We start from the raw sequence: 12,149 nt of genomic DNA on the forward strand, positions 1-12,149 counted from the left end.
GGAAGCTTTCCACCTTTGGGGTTGGAACAGCTGCTGCCTCGATATTGTTTTTGTTAGTTTTTTTTTTTTTTAACATACTTCGCTCTTTTTAAGGGCATTGTTTTCAAGCTACATGTTTCATAATACTAATTCAGATTACAAAGTGGGATGACTGGCACTTTATTGACAAGAACGGGACCCACGGGTCCTGGGTGTCTAATAAGGACCCCTTTTCACCGTGTGCCCCTGGCAAGCACACCGTCCTGCGTGGCTAGCTGGTTTATCCCAGGAAAGGGCATTCACAAAGGCTTAGGATAAACACGAGAAAAGCCACCCGTGACAGCAACGAGAGCCAAGAATTTATAACAGGTAGCCTAAATAAACCCAATGCTCTTGAGTCCTTGGTTTGAATGCACAAAGCATTCAGGGAATGCTCCCCAGACTGCTGTTGACTCCATCTGGGAGCACTGACCAAAAGAAGCAAGACAGACATGCTGAACTGCATGGTCGTGAAAGGCACAGGTACAGGTGGAGAAGACCTGTCATCTGGCTTATTCCACCTGTCGTGAATGACCCTCCCGCTGGGAACCTCCGACCCCGCAGAGGCCGCAGACCACAGCTAAGAGGGATAAAAGTCTGCACTGCCCACACTTTGTGCCTTAAATGGGAAGTGCATCCTCGAATAGCCACGGAACACTCAAGGCCGATGGCCGGGCACAAAAAGACTAGCCCCTCAGCCTCCCCAATGAGACAGCCAGACTTCAGTTAGGAGCTCTGCATTCTCCATCACCTTCTCAAGGGGGCACAAAAGAAAGTGACATGACAGAGGGCATGGCTTCTAAGGTCTCAGTCCGACTGAGACTTCAGGAAGATGTCGTGGCTGAAAAACAGGAAGCTGAGTGCTAGCCATGTGTAAGACTGCCTCTAGAAAAGAGACTTCCCGACAAAGAGAACCCAAAAGAGCCCAAGGCTCCTGCTAAAATTTTGAGGACTTTTGGCCTTGTTCTTGATTCCTTCTTTTAGTCACCGACCTGCAAGGTTCTCTCTCAAATTAAGAGAGTGAACCCAAGGTGGTTAAAATGGCTTTGAACTCACCCAAATGCTATCTCACCCAGAGAACCCCCCTATAGGAATGAGCAGCTAAGAATACAGCCTATCACACACATCTTACCCAGGACAGGCCCAGGCAAATCACAGGACCTAACAAATTTCACTCAGTGTGGGGGATAAGGCCACTGGCCCTCTGACCTAAACAAGACTAAAACCTAGAGCCACTCTCACAAAAAAGAAGGCCGCTGGGGTGCCTGGGTGGCTTAGTTGGTTAAGGGTCCGACTTGGGCTCAGGTCATGATCTCACGGTTCTCGTGGGTTCGAGCCCCGCATCGGGCTCTGTGCTGACAGCCTGGAGGCTGCTTCCGATTCTGGTCTCCCTCTCTCTCTGCCCCTCCCCCACTTGTGCTCTGTCTGTCTCTGTCTCTCAAAAATAAATGTAAAAATATAAATAAATAAATAAATAAATAAATAAATAAATAAATAAAAGAAGGCCGCTGACATGGTGTTACGGGAATGATGCTTCAAAGCTTCCATCCGCCCAGAAAAACCTTCTTGCTCTGCTCTGGCAGGGCTGTGTCCTCACAAGCCAAACTCCTACCAACAGAGCCACTGCAAAGAACCAGGGTGAGGCACGGTCTCCAGGAAGCCAACTAAAAGGATATGTTTCATTCGCAGAGATAAAAGAAAAGAAGTAAAGGGACTTCCTCCAGCTCTCTCATACACCAGGCTTACTAATTGTCACCCTGGAATCACAGGTTCGCAGGACATGGTACCCTGTATCTTAGCAGATCATCTGGTATAGTCCTCTGCCTTAAAAGGGAAGATGTTATGACGTCCATTTTATAGATGAGGCGACTGAAGTACTTGCCCAGAATTGCACGGCCAGTGATCCATTTCCTTGTAGAAGGATACAGAGACTCATCCCTGAACAGTGAAAATAATTCCTATTGATGAGTAGCACTTGTGCCTCCTAAGCAGATGACAAAGGAGAAAGCGTGGGGTGGGGGGACTTGGGGGCAGCCAAAACATCTCCTACTTCATTTACTCCCGAGGCCCATCCTGGCACACACAATACACATCAAAGTTGCTCTTGATTCCTTGGGACACATGAGGCTGGAATGACCCCTCGCAAGGAAAACACGAGATTCCCGGAATTTATGTCGAAACCATGTTGGAGAGCCCCGCAGAGGGTAAAACCCACACTGCAACACAAATAAAGGTCAGCGGAGGAAGACCGGGGCAGGATCCTTTTCCAGATCCCAGCTGGGGCTGAGCAAGGCAGGAGGGCAGGAACACTGGGTAGTCTGTGCCCAGGGTGACAGAGAAGGGAGGGCCTTTGCCAGGTCCCCTGGAATTCTAGGCGAACCGGACAATCTGGTGTGAATGACAGTGATGGAAGACAGTCGAGAACGTTGTCCAGCCAGAAGTGCCAAAGAAGCCTAGATGGGGCCTAGACACCTGGCTGGTCTGGTCCAATTCAGTCCTAACCTGGGACCATTTCCTCAGTATAGGCTTCCCGTACATCCAGGACATCCGTCTCCCATCTCGACAGACCAGTGAGCCTTTCTTCTAAATAACGACGGGTCTACCCCTCTGCTGTTCTTTTTGTAGGAAACGGTTTTCTTGGGAGACCAGCCTTGCCAGGGGCAGTACCCCAGGCATCGATGCCGAAGGCTGCTGAAAACACGGCTTAAAACCATCTCTTTCAAAAGAAGAAATTCTGGAATTTGGTGTGGGCACCCCCGAAAGGAAATGACCCTGACTATCATCTGAGCTCTCTGCCGCGGGTCTTCCAGGGCCTGCCCTGTGTCACCCGGCAGGTCTGCCCAGAGCAAAGGGCTTGGGTATTTCTGTCTTTGTTTCTGGCTTCTTCCACATTTCCTCAGACTCCTCAGAAAGACCCACTCGGGGAGGGGAAGCGGCGATAGGGGAGAACTTTCTCATCCTGCACAGAAGTTTTCGGGCGCAGTGCTCTCCAGCACTTTTCTCTTCACCTTCCAGCCGGGGCATCCCCTCGCATTTTCTCGCGTCTGGCTGGGCTTTCTCTCCCACCTACCCCCCCCCCCCCGCCCTCCCCCTCCCCCTCCCGCTCCCCCCAAAAAGTGAATAAACCAATTGCTCCCGAGACGCAAAAAGGATCTGGAGCCTTGGCTGAGTAACTTAAAGTTTCCGCCGGAAGGAAATTATCAAAGGCGAAGGAGAAAGCCCTCGGAGGCCGGAGGGACCGCGGCGGCGGCGAGGAGCGGCGGCCGCTCTGCGTGTCCCAGCGGAGGGTCCCGCGGCGCGGCGCGGCCCGGCCCGGCCCGAGCGCGGCGGGGCCCCAGCGGCTCCCGGGCGACGGGCCGGCCGCGGTGAACGAGCGCGAAGCTCCGGGGCAGGCTCGGACCCGACCCCCGCCGGTCTGGGAAAAGAGGGCGCAGTGGACTGGGGGCGCAGGGGCCGGGGGAAGGGGGGGGGGGGCGCACGGACGTGGGTGTCCCCGGCGGAGGGCGGCGCAGGACTCACCCCGAGAAGACACACTTTGAGCTCCCGTATCGCCATCATGTGCTCGGGGCCGGACCGGGCAGGGGCTCAGCATCCTCCGGGGCCGGGGCCGCGCCGCGCCCGCGCCCAGCCTGCGTCCTCCAGTCCCCGCCTTTCGCTCGCGGCAGCCCGCGGGCGGGACCGCCGCCGCTGCTATTTCTGGGCCGTCGGCCCCGCCGCGGTCGGTCACGTGGCCGCCGGCCGGCTCCTCCCGGGACTTCGGGTCTAACCTTGGCGGCCCCCAGCTCCCAGGAACGCCCCCAGACGGCGTCAGCCACCAGGGGGCCGCCCCCGGGACCTGCGGAGTCCTTGGCGGAGTGCCTCCCCGGTCAGACCTGCTCAGCAGCCAGACCCCGCTCTGCACAGCCCCTCCGCCGTCTGCCCCTCCAGCCTCGCCCGGCTGCAGTGCCCCGTGGGGTGGAAGGAGGACAGGGTCCGCCGTGGGGAGACCCCACGGCTGGCTGCGTCCCTGAGGATTTCATTCCTCGTCTCGAAGGGGATGCTGCCAGCCGACGTCCTTTATATGGGAACACTTCGAGATCGGCCTGCAGTCCCGTCGTTAACGGACACTCTAGGATCCCAGCAGAAATGAAGCCCCAGAACAGTTAACTTTGCAACCCACCTGCTCCTGCAGTTCTTCATGCCGGGGCTTCAACGTACTCCCATGCACTTCTTAACTGTCAGCCCTGAGTTCATTTTTCTATATGTAGTTGAAAATGGTTCCCGAAGCAATGATCTCTTCCTCCCTCCAGAACAGATGTGTCCCTGTCTGAAAAAGGAAACATGCATTGCAGAGAGGAAGCTGCCTTGCTCAGTATAGAAAATGCCTGGGCAGACACCCAAGCCTCAGAAGTATAGCTAGAAATATGTAGCTGCTGGCCGATCTTCTGCAACTTTCCTTAACCAGCAAATAAAAAGAGGCTCTGGCTTGAGACAGTCAAGGAAATCTTGTGGAAACTGTCCTCTTTTCTCCATCCGTAGCCCAGAGAACCACACCCACTCAGACAGACTCACTTGTTGCTACTATATACATGTCAGCTTTTTGGACATATCCATCTGAATAATCCATTGGTATTTCAGATTGGAAGTAACATTTCTTACACTTCATCCCCTGTCCCAAACTCTCAAGCCTCTCTCCTGACTTGCTAATTTTTTTTTTTTTTTTTTTTTTGAGAGAGAGAGAGAGAGAGAGCACAAGCAGGGGAGGGGCAGAGAGAGAGAGGAGAACAGAGGCTCTGAAGCAGGCTCCGTGCTGACAGCAGTGAGCCCATGTGGAACTCAAGCTCATGAACCATGAGATCATGACCTAAGCCGAAGTCGGGCAGTCAACTGACTGAGCCACCCAGGCACCCCTGACTTGCTAATTTTGATCAGTGACCCTTTCATTCCCCCAGCAGACCACCCACTTTCATTATCTGGTTTTGTTCCTCCTGCAGCCATGTTGAAGCGACCTAGAACCCACATGACCCCCTACAGTGGGGGCTTCTGAATCGATACCTCCAGAGAAAAAAAATCCTACATCTCTAGAGTCAAAACAGGCCCCAAGCTGACAATTGGCAATTAAATTCCCCAGCGCAGCAGGGTCTTTCCTGGCCAAGTGCAGGCTTGTGGGGGGTTATTCACACAAATCTAGACTACGTGGTTCAAAAAGTAGCCGTGGACAAGATACGCGTCTTATTTAACATGAAGATTGTTGTATCAGCCCCTGTCCTTGGTTTAGTATCCAAAGTAAGGGTAGTCTTTCATGTGGGCAGCAGGAAAAGAGGTCCACCCAGTATTACCCAGCCCTGGTCATAATACCTCACTGTCTTCAGATTTGCTGAGCAGAGACAATGGCAACACAGTTGCAGAGAAACGTCCTGGTAAAGCAGTTCCATGGCCAAGGTCCACAGCAGCCCTTCCCTAACACCGGCGCTGTCCCTGACAGTATGGCTTGAGTCTCCATGTTACAGTCACTTGCCTTTGGCCTTTCTTCTCACTTCCCAAAAGCCGACTGGACCAGAATGCAAGCCTTTCCATAAGTGGGAATTCATACACTTCAATAAGTCACAGAGGGCAGGACCACTCCCAGACAAAAATGAGCTGACAAAATTTCTCTTCGATTCCCTTACCCTCTTTCATGATCCCTCCCCTTCTATGCCACTCTCCACTAGCCTAGGCATCTGGGATGCCCGTGTGATGTCTAGGCTCTCCCAAAACAATCCCTTATCCAGGCCTCCTCTCCTGCACCCCCAGAATTACTCCCATCTGTTTATCTTTTTCCCCACTCCCAGCTCCATTAAAAATCACCTTGTGTGTGTCACGTTCTGTGCTCTGCCTTACAAAGTGGCAGTCCTCGTCTGTCAACCGGACTGCCTTCATGGGTATATTCCCCTTCTCAGCCAGGTCACCCCGAGGAGCTTAAAATTGGCCTCATGGGACACCTGGGTGGCTCAGTCGGTTGGTGGCCGACGTCAGCTAAGGTCATGATCTCACCGCTCATGAGTTGGAGCCCTGCATCGGGCCCTGTGCTGACAGCCCAGAGCCTGGAGCCTGCTTCAGATTCTGTGTTTCCTTGTCTCTCTGCCCTTCCCCAGCTCACACTCCGTCTCTCTCTGTCTCTCAAAAGTAAATAAATATATTTTTTAAAAATTGGCCTCATGAAAAACCTGCTCCCCACAATCACCCCAAGGTGATGCATAAGGCTCTCACCCAGAAGGGAGGACGATGGCCACTACAACGCATATTTTGGGAGTGACAAGGTCCTGGATAGCTCTCAACTTTTTAAAGATATAATGTTCTCTATGAATGCTATTATTATACTCTTTGATTACTGTGCTAAGGGCCTGTCCTAACTCTTCTGGTATTTTCTGCATATGAAGTGGTTCTGATATAACCTAAGCAGGGGTAAAAATTCAGTGATGCATAACTGAGAATTTATTAAATAAAATAAAATAGGACGTGAAGGTTTTCTTGAGACCTTTGTAAAATAAAAGGTCATTGGACTAATTCAGAGTTCCGCCCTTCTGCTGCATTAAAGTCTTCAATGGCACCAAACAAGATGAAATCCAAGCTTTTCAGCACATCTTGCCCAAACCAGCCTCTCTCCTCTGCCCACCTGGTGAAACCCTGTCATCCTTCAGAGAGCTGCTCAAATTTCACCTCCTCAGTAAAGTCTGCCCTGAGCTTGTACACACTTGTTCACGCGTCTCGTAGCGTTTACTCAACATAAATAAAGGAATTAACAGCTAAATCCCTTTTATAAGAAGTCAGGGTTGGGGCGCCTGGGTGGCGCAGTCGGTTAAGCGTCCGACTTCAGCCAGGTCATGATCTCGCGGTCCGTGAGTTCGAGCCCCGCGTCAGGCTCTGGGCTGGTGGCTCGGAGCCTGGAGCCTGTTTCCGATTCTGTGTCTCCCTCTCTCTCTGCCCCTCCCCCGTTCATGCTCTGTCTCTCTCTGTCCCAAAAATAAATAAATGTTGAAAAAAAAGAAGTCAGGGTCTAAACGGATACACAGGTGGAATTACCCATCTATATGAAAGGTACCCTTATATTATGTGAAGGATCCTTTCTGTTTTACCAGGGTTAAAAAAGTAACTAGTAATGCTCTAAAAAGAAAAGTGACTAGCAATGATTTTTTTTTTTTAATGTCCATCTACCTAGGACTTTTCTCCAGCAGGATCTTTGACCTCTTACACTATGCAAACTGTTTTGAATATTGTTTTGTGGATGTCCGGGTCATGCACAATATGGCCCTAGGACCCAGGGGCTTTGCATAATGGATGGTTGAGCCTGAAATGCTCATCCTTAGACTTCATCTCAGATGGTTCTGCATGGGGATTTTTTTTTTTTAAAGAGTAATTCACAGAGACGCCTGGGTGGCTCAGTCGGTTAAGCGTCCAACTCTTCATTTCAGCTCAGGTCGTGATTTGTGAGTTCGAGCCCCACGTCTGGCTCTGTACTGACAGTGCAGAACCTGCTTGGGATTCTCTCTCTCTCTCTCTCTCTCTCTCTCTCTCTCCCCCCCCCAATCTCTGCCCCTCCCCCTACCCCGGAAGTAAGTAAACTTAAAAAAAAAAAGGGGTAATTCACCAACGAGTATTTTGCAAAAGTCTACCAGATGACTGGAAAATGCCTGGGGAAACCACCGCATCCTTTCCTTAAAGATTAGCAAAAGCCAGTAAGGGCCAGAAGCTTGGTCATGTTTTTTGAACCAACAAATCCCTTCTTGGACCATAACATAGAAATAAGTACAAAAAGGGAACCAACACAAAGCCTGCCTGTTTGTACCCAAACAGGCACACAAAGAAACAAAGACAGGGGCGCCTGGGTGGCGCAGTCGGTTAAGCGTCCGACTTCAGCCAGGTCAGGATCTCGCGGTCCGTGAGTTCGAGCCCCGCGTCGGGCTCTGGGCTGATGGCTCAGAGCCTGGAGCCTGTTTCCGACTCTGTGTCTCCCTCTCTCTCTGCCCCTCCCCCGTTCATGCTCTGTCTCTCTCTGTCCCAAAAATAAATAAACGTTGAAAAAAAAATTTAAAAAAAAAAAAAAGAAAGACATATGCGAAAGGAACAAAAAATCATCTCGGCTGAGATAAAGGGAGGACAGCTGTACTCACTGCAACGTTGAATGGATGAAACAACTGAAATCCCTTCACAGTTGGGGAATGATCACGGCATTGAAAATTACGGCGTTTCGCTAGGGTATGTTTAATGGTGCACATCTCGCTTAGGTAGTAGATAAAATGTGTATACCGATGCGGGGAAACAAAGGCAAAAGAAAAAATTAAATTTCCTTACAACTTACAGCCCATTGACAAGCCCTCAAGACAGGCAAAGTGACATTCCTCTAGGAGCTCAGCTGCCTAAGGGCAAAAGGCAATCTTAGCCCAACCACCTCCCCACCCTCCAGAATCCTGTAAATCTACTTTAACATACAAAAATTCCGTCGGAAACTTCCTTTACCTCTACCCCCCCCCCCCATATATGTTAGCAATCATCCTCCAAGCATATGGCCCACTGATAACGTATGTGAAGGGTCTCAAGCCTGAGGTTGTACTAGACAGTAGTAAATGACCTTTTCCTAACAATAGCTAGCCCCCTCAGGATCCTGGAAACATTGCTTCCAAAATTCTTTGGAGACTTACACTATCCCCAACCCCTTCCCAACTTGAAAGTGTGTAATCAGTCACCCATCACAAGCCCAGTGCAGCTCTTTCTACCCACGGGTGGTGTCCCCATGCTTTAATAAAACCACCCTTTTGCATCAAAGATGCCTCAAGAATTCTTTCTTGGCCGTGGGCTCTGAGCCCTAATATTCTCGACATCATATGCTGTGTAGACTTCTCGGGAAGTTTGTAGCAAATAAGTTTCTGTGGGAATAACATGATACAAAATTGGGGCTGCATGTGAAAAAGGATAAGCCATTCAAATGTGTTGCAGCTCATCAGAAAGGGGCTCACAGTGCACCCACAGACTTGGAGAAGGAGAAAGCAGCCTAAAAGCGATTCTGAGTTTCGGGGAATGCCTGAAAACAGAAGGAGCCTCCATGTGTAGGGAGGAGAACGGTCAGTCCCCAGGCACCGGGAATGGGCCAGCTTGGTAGGTAAGAGGATACACTTCCTCTCTGAGTGACTGTTCTCTCTTCGCAACTCTTGTCTTCATCTTGGTGGGGAAAGATGGCAGCATCTCTCAGAAGTTCAGGAGCAGCAGCTGGAGAAGTCAGTGAGTTGTCAGCTCTTCAGACAAATGGATGAAGGAGGGTCAAGACCCGCTTTCTACGTTTTCTCCTTTACCAACAGAATGGGAGTACTCCAGAGTGCTCAAGAACAAGCAGACCACCCTAACTTAAAACGAGGGAGGCCTCTGTTGGGCTCTCCCAAAGGATTGGTGTTGACTGGTAGTTTTTAGATTTTCCAGATACACCATCCTGGTTATATCAACACTGAGCACCTCCTCCCCTAACCAGCCACTTCACAGACACTCCTGCCTATTGGCCTCTAAAGTCTTTCCAATCCCTGAATGAGCTGAAAGGGTTGGGTTAAAAGAAGATACAAGATATATATTAACGCCGTCAACAAAAATAAATGAGTGGATTCAATGGGGAGACCACCTCCCGAAAGCCATAAATAGTATATAACCCAATCAGTCCTGTTCGCTCTCATTGCTTACTTGTAAACTGGGAAGTAATTACAGTGATGCAGACCACAGTCAACCCAACCCAGTTTCATTTCTTTTTTTTTTTTTTTTTAAGTTTATTTCTTTATTTTGAGAGAGACAGAGACGGCGTGAGGGAGGGAGAGGAAGAGAGAGAAGGAGACACAGAATCCGAAACAAGCTCCAGGCTCTGAGCTGTCAGCACAGAGAGAGCCTGATGCGGGGCTCAAACTCACAAACCTGTGAGCTCATGACCCGAGCTGAACACTCAACCGACTGAGCCACCCAGGCACCCAACCCAGTTTCATTTCTTAGGCCATCAGTGGATTGTTTTTTCCCATCATTCACGTAAGTTTTGCTGCCATTGCTGAGAGTAATACCGTAGAGTTTAGGATATACTTTTTCTTAAAAGAGACTGTGTTCGACCTTTTTTTTGCGGGGGTGGGGGGAGACTTTAACATTATTTGTTATCAAACTAGAAAACTGATTTTAGATGTTGGAAGCAACTCTTACATCTTCAGGAATTTCTATCTTTAATTGCTTACATACCCATTCAGCAAATGGTAGATGCTGGTTATGTGCTAGACATTGGGCGTGGAACCAAGTAAGGTAGAGAACGTCCACGGGCATAGAGCCCACCATGGAAATGGGCAAACAAATAAGCAGGCTGTTTATAGTACGCTGTTAAATGCCTGAAGTTTAGTACATCTGTTTTATTTTTCTTGCTCTTCTGATTAAGAAAATGAGTGTAATTTCCAGAGTCGGCAAACCTGGAACACAGTGAAACCTAGTCCTCAAGTAAGGGGGAAGGTGATCAAGATGGCTAGAGTTTGAACCTAGTCAACCAGGAGGGGGGTGTGTGTGTGAGAGAGAGAGACAGACAGACAGACAGACAGAGACACAGAGATCTTTGTTCTGTCTGAATTCCCAACACTGCCTTGGACTAGGAAGAGCCTAATGCCAACAATCCCCTAACTCCAAGTGCCTCTCAGAAGATCTGAGTACCTGGTCTAACGGTTAACCGAGCTGCCTTAAGGGTCCAATCACATTGGAACTCTTGCAAATTGTGTTTCTATTATTGTGGTTATTGTTGTTGAACTCATTGTTATTCACTGATTTCCTTGATTTGCCCATGTGACAGAAGCCGTCATAAACCAACATCTGAAGATGTTTAAATGAGTAGATGAGAGAGTGAGTGATAGCATAGGAAGGGCACTGGAGCAGACAGCACAAGGTTTAAATGGAGGTTCCTTCATCCCCTGCCTGTGTGAATTTAAGGAAGTTCCTGAATCTCTTAGACCTGCAGTTTCATACTCTGTCAAAGGTGGTTATAGAAAAGGCTGTTGCATTATTTGGGGGGAGGGTTACATCAGATGTGGGAGGGGAGGGGAGTTCCTAGCAGATCTGGGCAACTAACCGTCCCAGCTTGCGTGGGAGCGTCCAAGTTTTAATCCTGAAAGTCTCGAATCCTGGGAAACCCTCAGTCCCAGGTAAAATGTGCAGGTTGGCCACCCTAGTCCCTTCCCCAAGCCTGTGAAGCTGTTTCTGGGTTGCTGTTATCCTTAAAAAGGAAGTGTTAACTTCCAACCAGCCTCACTTCCTTCCTCCGTTTTTCAGCTCTGAATATAGAAAGGACCCTAGGTTAAAAAGCAGCACCAACACTTTACACAGAGCCATAAACATCTAAATTACCTATAAGCTCTCACCAATTTGCACTCTGCTTACATGGAAGACTTAAATATGCAAATTATAACTTCAGCTAAATAACGGCGAAATGAACGACATACTAGGTTTTTAAAAACGGGAAATGGGAAAAGATTGCTTTGTTTCCAGCCCCCTAGTAAGGCCCCTTTCCCCCTTTTGGTGGTTTATAATTTACTCTTGTCTCTCATTTCTGATGCCCACTCCATACCTTCCCGCACACATGTCTCAAATGTTGTTTTCTTCTACTGAACTAAAACTTCCCTTCAGAACCAACCCATCGTAGCTCTGCTGGAAGGGATTTTTGAGGCCAAAAAGGCCTTTCTCAGGTAAACGTTCTGGGAAGTGGACCAAACAATTATTCCCTTTGCCCACATGTGGCCACCTGAATTTCAGGCTATGGCAGCTCTCTTGGGTCTGCCGTCAGCAGTTGTTCAAAAACAGTGTGTCAAAATTATCTGATGGTATGCTGTGGAGAGGCTGAGGTGGGAGGGCTCTGGCTCTATTTCTCCTAAATGGAGAGAGGAAAATGCAGATTTACTTTCAGAAGTCACAAGAAGAAAAGCTGATAGATTTGAACACATAAAAGTTAACTCCTTCTGGGGCACCTGGGTCCCTCAGTCGGTTTAGCATCTGACTCTTAATTTCGGCTCAGGTCATGGGATCAATCCCCATGTCAGGCTCCACGCTCAGTGTGGAACCTGCTTAGGGTTCTCTCTCACTCTCTCTCTCTCCCTTTGCACTTCTCCTTTACTTTCGCTCAC

The 12,149-nt window shown here is 49.4% G+C and overlaps 1 protein-coding gene across 1 annotated transcript in view; it reads right to left on the reverse strand.

The window, feature by feature from the left end:
- Positions 1-3,776, reverse strand: part of RAB31 (RAB31, member RAS oncogene family) — a 133,710-nt gene extending 129,934 nt beyond the window's left edge. The window contains exon 1 of the mRNA XM_047827913.1: positions 3,538-3,776. Coding sequence (XP_047683869.1) covers positions 3,538-3,576 — 39 coding nt within the window. The 5' untranslated portion in view covers positions 3,577-3,776. The remainder of the gene's footprint in view (positions 1-3,537) is intronic.
- Positions 3,777-12,149: the final 8,373 nt, after the last annotated feature.

Source organism: Prionailurus viverrinus, chromosome D3, assembly GCF_022837055.1.
Source record: "Prionailurus viverrinus isolate Anna chromosome D3, UM_Priviv_1.0, whole genome shotgun sequence".
Taxonomy (NCBI): domain Eukaryota; kingdom Metazoa; phylum Chordata; class Mammalia; order Carnivora; family Felidae; genus Prionailurus; species Prionailurus viverrinus.